The sequence below is a fragment of the Lepidochelys kempii genome, chromosome 3 (assembly GCF_965140285.1).
Source record: "Lepidochelys kempii isolate rLepKem1 chromosome 3, rLepKem1.hap1, whole genome shotgun sequence".
Taxonomy (NCBI): domain Eukaryota; kingdom Metazoa; phylum Chordata; order Testudines; family Cheloniidae; genus Lepidochelys; species Lepidochelys kempii.
In genome coordinates this window covers 86647078-86664031 of record NC_136382.1, presented here as the reverse complement: position 1 = coordinate 86664031, position 16954 = coordinate 86647078, and the positions used below count along the sequence as shown (strand labels likewise).

At 41.8% G+C, this 16954-nt stretch overlaps 1 protein-coding gene across 3 annotated transcripts in view; it reads left to right on the top strand.

The window, feature by feature from the left end:
- The window catches only part of REV3L (REV3 like, DNA directed polymerase zeta catalytic subunit), a 251234-nt gene that overhangs the window by 178796 nt on the left and 55484 nt on the right, over positions 1-16954 (top strand). For all 3 annotated transcript variants that reach the window (XM_073337056.1, XM_073337055.1, XM_073337057.1), the window contains exons 19-21: positions 4610-4725; positions 8514-8632; positions 9442-9560. In XM_073337056.1, coding sequence (XP_073193157.1) covers positions 4610-4725; positions 8514-8632; positions 9442-9560 — 354 coding nt within the window. The remainder of the gene's footprint in view (positions 1-4609; positions 4726-8513; positions 8633-9441; positions 9561-16954) is intronic.

The following is a 16954-nucleotide window of genomic DNA, read 5'->3' as shown; positions in this document are numbered from 1 at the left end:
ACAGGACCATTTACTTTCTGTTGTATGCAAACACCTACGAGTTTCCCATCAGAACAATCTGTTGTTCATCATACAGATTGCTGTTGTATCTGCCAATGGTTTGCCCTTAACAAATGACCCAGGGGTCTCTAGCAGGAGAGGGAGCTCAGCATCGATTGGTTGGGACTGACAGCAGATTGGTTTCATGAATTTTGATAATTCCATTACCTGATCAGAAAATTATGAAGGAGTGGAGGTGGAACATCACTCAGAAAACTATCTGGAGGCATTAGTATGTTGAAACCTATAGAGTGAAGAACAATAAATGAGTGAGGTCCTGACTTTTGATAAGTTTTTTTTTTTTTTTTAATTCAGGCAACACCACTAGTCCAATGTCAGTTTTGAAAAGTGGTCCGCAGAACTGAGAGCTCTTGTGATGTAATTAGAGCACTCATTACAGATTCATCTCCAGTGTTGCTCAAGAAAATTCAGCAACTGTGAAGCCTCATACAATTGCATCTATGCCAGTAGTTCATCCACAGTGGTAGATCTGAATACTCTCATCTCAGATTGACTGCCAAGATAACCATCAGTTTGGTAAATGCCTGTGGAGCAGATGAAAGGCTGAGAAGCATTGCCTTGAATTGATAATGGTTGTCCCTGATGGTAAAGCATTAACATTTTTCAACGATGGGGCATATTAACATGTAAAGATAAGCCTTCTTGAGGCCCATGATGCACAAGAAATCCTTGGTGTTTCTCTTGAATCGTAAAGCACAAGTGTTTCTATGCTGAAAACTTCCAGATATTTTGAATACCCCCAAAGAAGTTGGAGTAGAAACCAAAGCCTCTTCCATTAGAACTGGGAGATTATGCCAAAGAAGAGAGGTTTTGAGATACTATCTAGAATACCTTTGGTTTTCATAAGGTCTTGTGGCAAAGGAAATGATGGAAAAATTAGTGGTGCTCAAAAGTTATTGAGGAGATCTTTTCTGATAATACTGAGAGCCCATTTGTCTGAAATGAAACCAGCCCACGTTGCAAAGAATTTCTTGAACATTCCATCGGGGAAGGCAAATATGAGTTGGCAGGACTTCATTGTCTTGGAGAGGATCCTCTCTGACATAATGCCCTCTTATTAGTTCTTGGCCTTGATGAGACACCGTGGATGAAATCACTGACTGTTCCGGTATTACTGAAAGCTGTAGCAAAAAGAGCTGAAGCACATTCTAGCATTTAGATGAGGATTGGCTAGGCATAATTTTATCAAAATTTTATAGATTTTTCAGAATTTTTTCTAAAACTTGAGAGGTTTCACCTCAAAGGGTGGTCCTAGAAATGGTGTTTGAGCTGCAGCTGCCTGTTCCTTCATGTTAAGGGTGTTACAGAAGAGTTGATTTTGGCAAAATGTTTTATTTTTACTGCAGATTCCAGCTGTCCTGAGAGACTGCTGGAGCGTGAGCTGTCTGAGGAGAGTAGGAGCACTCACAACTAGGGATATATGCATGGCTTAACTCTTTGTGGAGACAGCTAAAGGGAGGCACTTAGGAGGAGCAGGAACCAGCAAATCCTCCTCATTCTGAAAGGCTATTGAGATATTGAATAACATGAGATTTGAGGTTCAGGAGGTGCAGGAAACTGTCTCTGAGCAGACACAGCCTGGGAGGGTGAACTCTCAGAGAAACTGAAGGGTAAACTTCAGTGGGAGTGAGTCACTGAAAAGGGCAGTTACAAAGGCCTTCCTTCGGGTGCTAGGAGCAGTCTTAGGGTGGGAGGGAACTCACACGGAGCCCAAAATTCCCTCTTTGACCTGTCCTGTGTTGGCTGCAGTGGTGTGGAGATGATGCTCAGGAATAAAAGGAGGACTTGGGCATAAAATATGCTAAGAAGCCAGATACCAGCTGTAAAGCAGCCCCTCCCTAACTTTGTGCAAACAGTGAAGATGATCTACCAGCACAGAGAGGCGAGTGCAGGAACTCTAGGTTTTTCGGAATTGCTGTTGGGACAGCTCAACTTCTGCTGATACGGAGCCTGGGGATCTGCTGTTATACTAAAGGAATCCCTGTCCCACTCAGATAGACCATCTTCCTATCAAATGGAGGCCAGCCTGCAGGGACAGGGAGAAAACTGGAAAAGTGTACCTGAAAAGAACTGAGAACCTCTTTTCAAAGACCCAAAAGTAGAAGACTTGGGAGAGCTGTGCCTGAAATTCAATAGGCAAACCACTAGAGGATGCTCTAAAACAGGCTTCTAGAGACGATAAGGGAAGGCTAAAATTGCAAGCCATTTTGCCTCAATGACTTGAAAAAGATGGAAACAGTTTGCCAGGCCTGATGGAGCAGTGGATTCCCATGAAAGAGAAATTAAATGTTACGGGCCTCTTTCTTTCACATTTAAGGCAAATGCTGCCCCTCTGGTGCAGGTATAGAGGTCCCTACATATAATGGAAAAGGTGCTATTCTGCTGTGCAGAGGGGGAGGAGCAGGATTTGGGGGCTTTACACAGAAATACATGCTCCTGCATGACACAGAGCTAAGGGAATCAGGAATAGAAGGAGCATGGACAGAGTCAGTGGATTCACTGCTGCATGGTCCACCAGCCATGTGCCCCCCTTCTCCCTCCCTCTCCCAGAGTGAGAAAGCAGGAAGTGGCTTCTGAGAGAAGATATGAAATATAATATACCAGGATATAAGAGAACACAATCTCCTTGAAGATTGTATGGTAAAGTCACTTTTTAAAATTGTAGCAGGTTTTGCCATAATAAACAATAATTCTTAGCACTTAAGTCTTGTCCATAATGCTTTTACATGTAAAGGGCTGCATAAACATTGAATTAACCACATTTTCATATTAGACACATAATATTATATTTGTTTCTCATAAGTTCCTTAGCACCATTTCAGGAGGTCAAGAAGATTTAACATCAAGTTGCAAGGGGAAAAATCCCCTGCATCTGCCTTAAAATAAACTTCACTGAAATAACTTTTCCTCGGTCAGTAGCATCTTCCTCTAAGAATCTCCTCTTACTTTCCAGTACCAGCTCTATGAGTTTTGTTGCCCAAGGAAAACTGGGAAAAGCTCCCCAGAGTTTTCAGTTATGCAATTACTGTCCACTAAATATTTTGCGGTTCTAGACAACTCCCTCTTCTGTCTGTATTGTAAGTCTGGCCTGCACTCTTTCCTCCATTTGCCTCAATATTAGCTGGAGGAAAATGAGCACTCAGGAAAAACGTACATTAAAAAAAGAAAAGAAGAAACAATTCATTGAAATAAAAAGAAATGTTTACTACATAATGGAAAGAAAATGGAGATGACATAGCAGCAAAACTAGTACAGAGTGAATCTTTCTGTCTAGAGAGGAAAATGATCATATTTCTTCTCTCTACAGCAAGGATGATTGGATTGTTACTAATATTGCATGTTTTAAATCCTCCCAGTACGAATGCTACTTTCCATCTCTGCAGAAAGATTGGCAATGGCTTGAAAGATCGTTTTGAGGCCCATCTTTTTATTTTGCCAATGGTATCAGCCAGAAGGTACTCTGTATTGGCCTACCTCAGGCCATGTAGTCTGCTCTGGCATACATACCTACAATCCCACTCACTTTTTTCCCAGTCAACAGCTTTCAGTTACTAGAATTTGTTAGTTTCTAGCAGGTACAAAAACTGGCCCAAATAGTGTATCTCTTAATAAGATTGCTTGACTAGTGAAGAAGACAGTGTGGGCTTTTTGAGAACGGAAGCTACAAGACAAAATCCCACATAAACCAGTGAGGGGGCAGGATGAAAAAGAAATGTAAAACTGAGCAATTAAAGCATGAGCTATGGATGACCCTTTTTCTCAGTTATTTTCTTTGTAAATGTGATGAAAGAAATTTTCTTCAGCGTCACAGCCAGCATTTTTATCTCTGTTGGTAATCAAAGGAATTGCTTGACTGTTTTCCCAAAGAATAGTAGGTTTTGCAGGAGAAGATATAGGTAGTAGTGGTAGAAGAATTAGCTCTACTTTGCAGATGGGAAAACCGGTACAGAATGGTTAAGAGACTTGTCCAAGTTTATGTAAGAAGTCTGTAGCAGAGCCTGGAATAGAACTCAGATCTCCTGAGAATCTAGCTTTGTGTTTTTAGTTGCAAAACTACCCTTCTTTCCTCTACTCTAAGAGTACCAAAATTCCAGACAGATTCAGGATTAATTTCCTCTCAAGGAAGCAATATAGAAGTATTTTGCCATATTAATCTGTTTATACTCTGTCAGACTGCTTGCAACAAGTTTGTTGAAGTTACTGGACCACAACTTAATTATGTCTTGTCCCACTAGTCAGATTTCACCTACAGTCAATATAATATTGCTTTCCAAAAAACTGGTGAGATCCCTATTTTGTTCTTTATCTTTTTTTAAAAAAAACTAAGCTTAACAATTACTCTGTCAATAATATTGTTTATAATAAAATATATTTTACTTATTAAATCTCCAAGATTTATGTGTGTGGTCATTGAAGGACCACACCAAGCTTTCACTGAAATCGGTGGTGGTTTTGTTGTTGACTTCAGCATGAGCAGGATCAAGCCCACACTGTCCCTTCAAAAATGTATTGATATTATGAAGCTTATTTTCTTTTTTCCCATTTTTAGATATGACCCTGATATTATGTTAGGATATGAAGTCCAAATGCATTCGTGGGGTTACCTCTTACAGAGGGCTGCTGCACTAAGTGTTGATTTATGCCAGATGATCTCTCGTGTACCAGGTGGGTTATATTATAGACTATAACACAGCCCCTGCTGATATCATTAGGTAAAAGGTAATATGCTTTTAATTTTTTCTTTTTTTTTTGGTGGATATCTGCACTTATGCGGGTATATAGGTGCAACCACAGATGTTAAAAAAAATTAGGAAGTTTTCTTCAGTGATGGTTTATTTATTTTATTTTTATGTTGCATAGGTTTTGGCCCCAAAGATGGGGGGAGATTAGGGAATAGCTATTCAGATAAAGCGCCTCCTGCAAACCTGTGTCTGTCTGTGTTCTGTGTCCTCCATTATTTGCATGACCCTCTGGCCAGGGTTCTGATTCCATCCGTGTTCCCTTCTTTTCTCCCACCCCTGTGTTTCTTGTTGCCCTCTCTTTTTTGTGGCCAGAGTCCCCAGTAGTCTGTGCTTCTCCAACTAGGACCTACCTCTTCTACTCCTTTGAGGGGAGAGCTGGCAAGTACCCTTTGCCTCCTTCATGGACTCTTCCTTCCCTTTTTTGTAAATTCAGCTAGCAAAAGGAAAGCTGAGCTCTTCCCTCTGCTGCTGCCTTTGACTGAGTCTGGTGCACATGCACACAGTGGTAGCATGTATGTGGGGATTTATTTGCTACACATAGGTTTTCTCTAGGTGCCAGCTGTGGAAGTTCCACAAGTTCCTGCAGATCATCAACTGGGGAGCCTATTGCTGATTAGGACATTAATTATCTTTATTGTGGCAGAAAAATTCATTTCTATGTTGTTAGCGCGTGGTGTGATGCATAGTGAAGAAATATAGAGACTCAGAGACAAGCCAAAAGAGGAGATGTTGATAAAGCCAGTGAGAGAGACTGTGTTATCTGATCAGGCTGACTTTAGGGAAAGCAAATATACTTGAATAAACTCTGTGAAATTTTGATGGTTACAGAAAAAGGTTACAGACTCAAAAATATTAGACATTTTCTAGCTTTGCAGGAGATCCTGCATACAAGTGGACAGAAAAGATTAATTATTGTTACCACTTATATTGCCTTGATTTTCTTTTACAACTGGCCAGGCAAAGGAGAATCATTATTTTGCCTCTCTAAAAGTCTGAAACAATAAAGAAGGTAAAAAGATAGCATGCATTTTGATAATGTGTATAAAAGACTAACTAAGGTTTGTCAGTGGCTTATAGGTTTTATCGATTAGGTTTTATTGATAAAGTTTGTCAATGGGAAATAGATTTTATTCATAGCATTGTTGCTGGTTGAGATGACGCATGAAAGAGTGTGAGCAATTGAATAAGTTGTTGCTTTATGTTCTGTTATTTTATCTGAAGCCCTGCAGGAGTGTACAGATTTTTCTCTTTTGTCTTCTCTATGATCTCATTTGCGTGCTCAAAGTGGAACGCAGTGAATAAATTGTCTCTTGAGAGTTGTTCAAGGGGAAATTTACATCATGGCCACTTGAGGAAATAGATGCTGAAATCTAATAATTGTTATATAGGGTTGTGTACTTTATTCTGCAAAATGTGTTGTCTCTTCTTTGTTAATAGGATACCGTATAGGAGCATCTTTGATAAATTAATAGTGTGGGACAGAGTTGTGCAGCAAACAAATAAAAATGGGGTAGGCACACATACAGAATTGTGGGGGAAATGTCCCAGAATGCTCTTTGCTCTGTTATGCTAATTTAAAAGGCCAGATGGAGCTGATACAATTTGGAGAAATAGTTCTAAAAATATAAAATATTTTTTAAAATGTATCATAGAGTATAGTCACTGTAATGTTTCATGTTGGGATATTAAATAATGTATGATGCACTTTCAAAACATCCCAATAAACTTTAGAAAAAAATTCCCAGAACTATGGCCCTTCCATTTTAGAGCAAAGAGAATGCTAGGAAAGACACCACAAGCACCCTCTGCTCTTCTGTGATGCTGCAAAGACTCAAAAGAATTGAGAGTAAGGAAGTCCTCTTTCCCTTTCTGCCCATGTATACAGTGTTGTTTTAGCCATGTCGGTCTCAGGATATTAGAGAGACAAGGTGGGTAAGGTAATATCTTGAATCGTCCCTCAGAATATATACCAACTACTTATGCCAAACTGTCTGTTTGATCTTGTATTTAGCTGTGACACTGAGTACCTTTCCAAGACCTGAGGAAGAGCTCTGTGTAGTTTGAAAGCTTGTCTCTCTCACCATCAGAAGTTGGTCTGAAGGAACAGAAATGGACACCATGGGGAGTCAAGCATGCGGGTTTATTACGCATAGCGCTGGTGGAGTGTCACTTTGTTTATTAGGCTCAGTGAGACAGTGCTAAACAGTTGATTACAATAGACTATATAGGGTGCTCATGGGTGGAGAGAAGCGACAGGGTTGGAGTTCCCGAGCCCCTGGGTAGGTTCTAGCAGCAAGACAAGATTAGCACAATAAACCAATAGTCTAAAAGATTAAATAATGGCTCCGCCCAGAGCTCAGGTTAACATGTTGCTAATACACAGGTGTTTTCCCTCAAACTTTTCCTATTGCAGTGTGTAGGTTAAATCCTGATTTTGGGGTCCATAGGAATGAGGTAGCTCTTCCGGTTGTCCAACAGGTGCATTCCTGGGGGTTTAAAACACAAACACAGTGAAAAGTACACAGCAAATAGCAATTGTTTTAGTTTTAGGGTTCACCATTGTGTTTCTGAGAACTAGAGTTGGCATCTGTGAAGGAGAATACATCCGTGGAAGGGGGGATGTCATATCTCATACTGACATGTTAGGCCTCTCCCTGAACTATGGTTGGCATTTGGGGAGGGTGTTGGCGATCTCCTTTCTGCACCAGGGAGTAGACTTTGAGGCTCTTATCAGTGCTTTGTATGTCTGTAACTGATGATATGAACACCCAATTACTGCTCCGCATCTGGAGTTCTGTTGACTCCACTTATCTAGTTGAAACAAAGCAAGGTTGTCTCCTGTTTACCCAGTTTTTCTTTAGCCATATATTGTCCATTATTAGCTAGGCCCCAGGCCTCAGACCAAGCTGTGGAATTTGGGCCTATGTGAAAAGTCCTTAACAGAGACTGTGGTTAAGATCTCCCATACATATTAATGGCTTTTTGGCCCTTCGTGGTCCAATAACAAATATTACCTCACCCACTTTGGCTTTCTCCCTATGATAAAGTGATGCCTAAAATATCAAGAGTAAAATACTTCTCCCTACAGCTTTGCAATCTTCCTGTCTCTCTTTCCCTCCCTTCGCGCCAACAAAGTCTTCTGCCTCCTTTCCCACTTTCACAGTGTAAAAGGTTTTGTGTATCCTCCTCTCCCAATCCTCCGCCCAATAGTGCAAAACTTTATCAGAAGGGTAAGCCCTTTAGGATAGGGAGTGTTCCTCCTTTTTATAGGGCAGTATCAAATGCAAATAACATTTCAGCAACTCTGCTCCAATATATTTCCCTTAAGAATAAAGACTTGCAGTGGACAGTTCAATAAAACTAGACCAAGCTGTCGTCTCAAATGGGCATACATACCAGAGGAAAAATTAAGGGGACATGAGTTTGGTTTAAATATTTTTGGTTTTTTTGGTAACTAAAAATCTTATTTAATGAGTAATAAGAATATATATGTGTATATATGTATATATATGTATATATATATGTATATATATATATATTTTTTTTTACCTACACATGATCAGGTTTTGAATTCCAGTTCTGCTACTACACATTTTAAATGCATTCAAGCTGTTTTCCCAGGAAGCTCCTAGAACTTCTCAGAGAAGTAGCTTGAAGTAATGTTGACTATATTATAAGTTGTCTAAATGTATCCTCTTTTCATTACATTAGATGATAAGAAAGAGAACAGATTTGCAGCTGAGCAAGATGAATATGGGTCAGATACAATGAGTGAAATAAATATTGTTGGACGAATTATCCTAAATCTTTGGCGAATGATGAGAAATGAGGTAAAGTAAAATAAGTTAAAAATATATGTTGAAAATAGTTTAGAAGAGAGAGAAATTGGTTTTTAATTATTTTTAATCCTAAACTTTTAAGGAATCATTTGTTGAGAAATTTTATGAAGGGACTTGTGCTATAGTATTTTGTTGTACAGCTTTTTTATCCCTTTTTAGACAGATAATGTTATTTTCAGAAACAGACATATAATGTGTTTTGAAATGTTGAAGGGAAATTATTCTAGTGAAATGTAAAATACTGAAGTCCTTGCCTTTTGATTTTCACTAATGTTTCTTAACTTTTTATTTTCATTCTTTTTTCATACTTTACTTTGTATTCGTTTTACTTCTTTGTGTCCAAGATGTGTCTCGAGAACAGCTTACTTGTCCCTAGCAAGATAGCTAGTATAGTACTTTTACTAAAAGAAATATTTGAAGCCTATGGAACTGTTTTGAGCTATCGTATCCCATCACTTTTTTGCTGTTCTGTTACATTGTGTTTAACCTTCTCATTAGGTCCCTCTTGTAACCCACTCCTGGGCAAGTTCTAATTTGGTAATTGCAGTCTATTTAGCACCTGTACTTTCATTTGGAGAAAGATATTCTTCCCTTTCTGTCATGAACAGTTGTGTTGTTTCAGTGGACTGTTAAACATTTGCTATGATTTTACCTACTAGGTAACTGCATGTTAGTGATGATAAATTCCTATTTGTGGTTCATAATCTATTGCTAAAGTGTGTGAAGAGCTTTAGGAGTCTTCTGAAAGGAAGGTATTATAAAAATATAAGATCATTATCAAGTCTTTTGTATTTTTCTAGGTGACTCTAACTAACTACACATTTGAAAATGTGGGTTTTCATGTTCTTCATCAGCGTTTTCCTCTGTTTACCTCTCGAGTTTTGTCTGATTGGTTTGACAACAAGGCAGATATCTACAGGTAATGAATGATCTAATGATCCATTGCTATGAGAATATTTTTAAGCAAGATTCACAATTTAGTGTGGTATGGCTTTCCTATATTTATAAAAAAGCAACTATGGAAAAAACAAGACAAGATTGTGAGCTGCAGCTTTGAGATATGTGAATAGGCATGATATGCTGTATTAAAGTCTTTCATTACTTCCTGTAGAGCACTTAACTTAGCATACAGTGTTTATCAAAGGTTTCAGAGTAACAGCCGTGTTAGTCTGTATTCACAAAAAGAAAAGGAGTACTTGTGGCACCTTAGAGACTAACCAATTTATTTGAGCATAAGCTTTCGTGAGCTACAGCTCACTTCATTGGATGCATACTGTGGAAAATACAGAAGATGTTTTTATACACACAGACCATGAAAAAATGGGTGTTTATCACTACAAAAGGTTTTCTCTCCCCCCACCCCACTCTCCTGCTGGTAATAGCTTATGGACTTCTAATGAGCTGTCCCTACTATCCAGCTTTCATTGTTGTGACATTACCTAGGGTACAATCTGGATCATTGAACAACTGTGTCCCCTTAATTCTCTAACCTGGGGTGCCTTTTATACTGCTTTGCTGTCAGAATATCCACTCATGGTCTGCTCACACAGCCTATAGCATGCAAATTCACTCCCAGCTAAATACATGAGCACTGTGACCAGTCACTCATGGATAAGGCTACCTTTTAGTCATGGGTATTTTTAGTAAAAGTCATGGACAGGTCACAGGCAGGCAGTAAACACAAATTCACAGCACGTGACCTGTCCATGACTTCTACTATATACCCCTAACTAAATCTTGGGGGGGGAGGGGGTTGGCCCGGGGGCGCTGTGGGTGATGGGAGTGGGTGGTGGGGTGGCAGGGCCAGCAGGCTCCCTACCTGACTCCGCGCCTCCCCGAAAGTGAGGACATCCCCTTCACTCAGCTCCTAGGCAGAGGCATGGCCAGGCAGCTCTGTGCACTACCTCCGTCCAGAGCTGTGGCTTCACAGCTCCCATTGGCCGGGAACCAAAGCCAAAGGGAGCTGTGGGGACAGCACCTGCAGATGGAGGTAGCGTGCAGAGCTGCCTGGCCACGTCTCTGCCTAGGAGCTGAGCGAGGGGAATGTTGCAGCTTCTGGGAGACCCCCAGGTAAGCGCCGCCCAGAGCCCACCTCACTGCGTCCCGTGCCCTGCCTCCCTGCCCCTTCCCACACCCAAACTCCTGCTGCTTGGGGGTGGGGGGAGCGGTGGCCTGAGACTGCCCCAGCAGCTGCCAGTGCGACTGGCATGGGGCTGCCTGAGCTGCCCCCAGGCGAAGCACACTGGCCGCTGCAGAAGTCATGGAATTCCATGACCTCCGTGACAAACTCACAGCCTTACTCATGAATTACATATAGGGCGACACCTGCAAATTCTTACTCTCGGCCTTGTTCTCCAGAAATGTGCATCTTGTATTGTCCAGTACACTACTGAACAATGCAGACTCATAGATAGTGCATCCTTTTGTCAAAGGAAAATGATACCAGCCTTGTTATCCCAAATGGAGTTTCCCACATACACAAATCCAAACACACTGATTAAGATAAAATAAGCTTACTAATTACAGAAAGATAGATTTTAAATGATTACAAGTGATGATGCATAAAAGTCAGGATGTGTTACAAAAGAAAATAAAAGAGTAAAATGCAAGCTAGTACCTAACTTAATGAGCTAAATGTACTAAAAAGCAAAGGTTTTCCGCACCATATGCTGCAATAAATTTCACAGGCTGGGTCTCCTTTCAGTCTGGGACTCCCCTACCCCAACCACTTAGTTCAGTTCTTTGAGAGTCATTGATGTCATGAGCAGAGATGAAGGAGGAGAGAAGCCATTTGTGTTCTGTGTGTCCTCCATTCTTATACCCTTACCCCCCGCTGGGGTGCAGGCGACAAGTTTCCTGTGGACGTGAGGGTTGAACGATCCCTGTGATGAAATGTAAATTTCTTATTCACACCTTCCTGTTGCTGGAGAATGACTGCTTAAGCACAGTTCTTTAACACCTGACTGGGGTGTCAGAGTGCCTTTTGTCTCTGAAAAACTGGTTTGGGCCTGCTTTTCTTAATCTTGGACCATGTTATAACAGTGCTATACAGCAGATTCTTATAGCTTCACATACAATGTTGATACACATATTTTACCAGGGCAATAATGTTCAGCAGATTATGAGTTTTCAAATGATACTAGGTATACTTTATACAAAATTTATCATAGTTTTGTAAAAGTACTGATCTTTATAATATGGATTGTCACAATTGTCTGCTACAGTTGAGTATAATATTTGACAGAGTATACCAATCAAGGAGGGATTTGATAAATCTAAATAAAAAGCAGTACTATACAGTATTTAGGATCTTAGGGCAGGGACTACATCTTATAGGTTTGTACAGCACCTAGCACAATAGAGCCTCTATCTTTTGATTGGGACCTTTTGCCACAATTAACATAAACAACTAATAATTCTTTGAGTTGTGTTCCAATGAGTGCTCCAATTCAGGTGTGCATGCACCTCTTGAGCCTTTGATTGGAAATTTTTAGTTATCAGTGTCCAATCAGTCTGCACTTGTGCTCAATTCCCCCTCATGACCAGGCAAACCTCCCTCAGTTCCTTCTCAACCACCTCAGCCTGAGACAGAGCCCTAGTAAGTTCACCTGTATCATGCCTTGGCTTTTCTAATAGTTCTATAGTTAAGATAGTTTTTATAGTTAGTTGTTAGTATAGTTATAATCAGTTAGTTAGATAAGTATTGAGAGGCTTGTTTTACTCCTCTCTTTCCTCTTGGGGAGACCTTTTTTTTTTTTTCCTGGCAGGTTTCAAACATTGCCTTTCCTGCCAAGAGGCTATATCTATAAGCGATAGCCACTCTAAGTGTATTGCTTGGGGGAGTCCCATGTCTCCCTAAAGTGCAACTTCTGCGTGGCCCTCAAGTCAAGGGCAAAGAAAAACAGGGATATTAAACTCAGACTGCTAATGATGGAACGTTCCCTTCAGCCAGTTTCTGAATCAGGTCAGGAGACCCACCCCCATACATCTGTCTCCAGTCAGATCCAGCGCTCCTCCTACCTCAGTGCAGGCTTCCCCTAAAAAAGGGAAGACTTAGGAGGTTTGAAGGAATGCTTCTGAAAAAAGGAGTGTGGACTCTCACCTTAAGGTGTCAGCTCCAAAAAGCCCAGGTCTCCAGCAAGAACTGCAGTCTCTGAGACCTGGACTGCTCAACTCAATACCATTGAGTCAAAGAACTCCTCTTCTGGAACTGGCAATGCTGTGAAGTCCCAGAGTACAAAGGAGAGACGCAGCTTCAGTAGGGCCTCAGTACCTTCGACCAGCAAGAAGGGCAACCATAGACACTTAGGACTGGCACCATCAAGTTCAGCCCAGCCATCAGTTCCTTTGCATTCAGTCCATCCATTGGTACACATGCATACAGCACCGAGCAAGCAACAGTGCCAGATACCATCATTAGTACTGCTGGCTTCAGCAACAGTGGCCTCAGCTACCACGTCAGTACCTATCCCCTACTCAGTACCACAGAAGTTCAGATATACTAAGGACTTCTTGGTAATGGAGGAATTAAAGTCCCTGCTCCTCACTGGTACCAAACAGCTCTCAGTACCAAGACTTCGATCTCCGATCTGTCGTCCTTTGTTACCACTGGAGTCTCCATTTTCTGCACATGCTCCTCCATTGGATGAGATGGAGGAGGATGAAGGAGGCTTCCAGTCATTCATCTCTATTTCTGTTCTGGGTTCTCCAATATATCCCTTCAGGAACCCATTCTCTGAAAGTCATATGGAAGATTGGGCTTGTTATCAAGGGTGGTAGAATCAGCCCTGCATGCCAGCCCCACTCCCCCCCCCCCTCCCAATTGTCATACTGGGACTCTTGAGCTGCCTATTGATGACAATTTGCTAGGCCACCATGACTGTGTCATAGGGAGGCCAGAGTTATACAACCCTCTCCTCCCCAACCAGCTTCTCCTCCCCTCTCCCCCCCCCGGAGGAGAAGTTTGAGGAGCCGGAAGCTAGGGCAGATAAAGAAGCCACCCCTAAAACATCTATTTCATCCTCAACTCCAGATGAGGTGGTTTTGCTTCTGCCATCATCCATGGCCAATGATTTTCAGCAATTTCAAGACCTCATAAAGAGAGCAGCTAACACTGTTCAGATTCCTCTCAAAGAGGTCAAAGATTCACAGTTCACACTGGTGGATATCCTAGTTAGCAACACTCCCTAGGGTGGTGTTACCCTTCAATGAGACACTCCTAAATCAGGTTAAGACGTTGTGGCAGACACCTGCCACTATTCCGCCCAAGTATAAAAGGGCAGATAAAAGTATCATGTCTCCCTAAGGATTCTGACATTTTATTCTCCCACTCGCCACCTAACTCCATAGTGGTCGATGCGGGTGAGTGGAGTAGGCAGCACATCTCTAAGTCTACCCCTTATGACAGGGACCAGAATGCATGAGCAACCCTGCAGTTCAGGATCACAAATTATCAGGCAGTCATGTTACAAATTCTAACAGATTCATTGAGCATCTTCCACAAGAATATAGGGAGCAATTCGAGCCTGTCATCTCAGAGGCCTAATTGATCACCAGAACTGCTTTTCAAGCATCCTTAGATGCTGCACACGGTGCTATCTGATCCATCTCTACGGTGGTGGTGATGTGCAGAGTATCATGGCTCCATCTTGTCGGGTTTCCGAGAGACGTGCAGAACACCCTGGAGAACCTCCCCTTCTACGGTCATAAACTGTTCTTGGAAACCCAGATGAGTCCTTGATCACTCTAAATGACTGTAGGGCTACTTTGTGGTCCCTGAGAATATATACACCTACAAATAAGAAAAGGTTTAGTGCATCACAGAGTGCCCAGAGATCACGTCCTGCTCAGTTTTCCAGGTTTCATAGATCTACTGAACTCCCCCCCCCCCCCCAAAAGAGACATCAATTTGAAAGAAAGAGAGCCACCCTACCGCCCTCCATAGCCACCCAGCCATCTTTGAAGTAACAGTTTTGATGGGTTGGTCAAGGTTTCAAATCTTCCCACACCTCTGGATTTACAGATTTGCCCATTAGCCCACTATTCACACTTTGGAGACTACCTTGCCTATTTCCAACATGCTTGGAAGAGGATCGCTACAGACAAATGGGTCATAGCTGTCATAACAATAGGCTATACCATCCATTTTATGTCACTCCCACTGCTTCCATCTCCCCTTCCTCATCTCTCTTCAGGGACCCCTCTCCGGAGCTTTTATTGAGACAAGAATTGAATTCTCTCCGTTGATTAGCAGCAATAGAGATGGTTCCTCCTCCTCCTCCTCCTCACAAGGGCAAGGGATTTTATTCAAATAAATTCCTTGTGCCAAAGGAGGATGGGAGAGTGGAGACCATTCTTTGATCTAAGACTTCTAAACGAGTTCAGAAAGTATCAAAAGTTCAGAATGGTGACTCTGGGAGCTATAATTCCTTCACTAGAGAAAGGGGATGGCTTTTCCGCCTTTGACCTACAAGAGGCCTATTTCCATATATGATACACCCATTGCAAAGAAAACATCTATGCTTCGCTGTAGGCCAGGATCATTTATCGTACCAAGTGCTTCCCTTCAGCTTTTCCTCGGCCCCCAATTGTGTTCTCAAAGGTCCCAGCAATAGAGGCTGCTTACCTCTGACAAGAAGCAATCCTAGTCTTCCCATACCTCAATGACTGGCTACTCAAGGGTCATGCCTACAAAGCAGTGCTGTCTGCCACGTACTCTGTTCCAGGAGTTAGGTCTCCAGTTAAATGTTAAAAAGTCCACATTAACCTTGTCTTCAGCTCCTGGGACAATGGCAGCTTTCACTTTTGTGACCAATAATGCAAGACTACACCTCCACTGCTTCCATTGTTGTCTCCCCTATTTTCCAATCAGGGACAGCTTGGTGAGGTGATGGTTCCTCTATAAATGAGGAACTCCTTAGATTGGTGGGAGGATCAACTCAACATCTGTGCAGGCATTCCTTTCTGTTGCCCAGCCCCATCAATCACTTTAACAACAGATGCATCATTTTGAAGTGAGGGCCCCACCTCAATACCTTCACAACTCAGGGCAGATTGACAGCTCAAGAAATCAGGCTCCACATCAATCTGCTAGAGCTCAGGGCTGTTAGGAATGCTTGCATATTTGCTCATCCATCGTCTTCTAGGTTTATTAAGGGTTTGGGAAATCTCTGTCTGCAGATTAGAACCCTATCCTGATGTGGGACTTCAACCTGATATTCAATTACCTTATGAACCTCTATTTGAACCTGTTCTCTGTTGCATTTATCTGTGAAGACGGCCTTTTTAGTAGCCATCATATTGGCCCATGGGGCCAGGGAAATTGGAGCCTTGTTGGCAGATTCCTCCCTTTAGGGTGAGCTTTAAGCACAAGGTCTCTTTTCGTCCATACCCTAAATTCTTACCAAAGGTTCTTTTGGAGTTCCACCTTAATCAATCTATTCATCTACCAGTGTTTTTCCTGAAGCCACATAGTTCTCTGCAGGAATCCTGGTAACATACCCTCAGTGGTAGAAGGGCATTGGCCTTCTATTTAGATAGGACTAAGCAATTTAAGAAGTCACCTAGGCTCTTTGTTTCCTTCCTGGATCCACGTGGTTCTCGATCTTTACTTAAAGACTGTTGAGATGGCTGTATTATCACTTGTTATGATGCTGCGGGCATTCATTCCTGCAGGCAACATCTACAGCATTACTGAAAAATGTACCAGTATCTGAAATATGTACCTCTACGTGGGCTTCAATACAAAGATTTTTAGAATATTATGCCCTGATCCATGCTGTCAGATATGATGCGGCACATGGTTTTGAAGTATTATCTTCAGTTCTAGACTCTATTCTGAAGCTCCCTCCCTCCATCTGGGGATACTGCTTGGAAGTCACCTGAAGTGGATCACCCATAGGGACACTGCTCAAAGAAGAGGTTACTCACTTTGTGCAATTGCTATTCTTCAAGATGTGTTTCCCTCTGGGTGCTCTACAACCCACCCTCCTTCCACTCTGCTTCAGACTGTTCCTTAAGGGATATTTGGGTGGAGAAGGACCTGAGGCTGGTTCACCCCTGCACTGCTATATAGCCTTGGTATCCAGCATGCCAGGTCAAACGGATACTGCTAACTTGAATTTTCCAATCAAGGGCTTGAGAAGTGCGTGCACAACTGAAGTGGATCACCCATAGGGGTACACAACTTGAACTGTAGTTACTGCACAAAGTGTGTAACCTCCTCTTAATATTAGAGTACTGATTTGAATGTATTCCATGGTTTCAGAGTAACAGCCGTGTTAGTCTGTATTCGCAAAAAGAAAAGGAGTACTT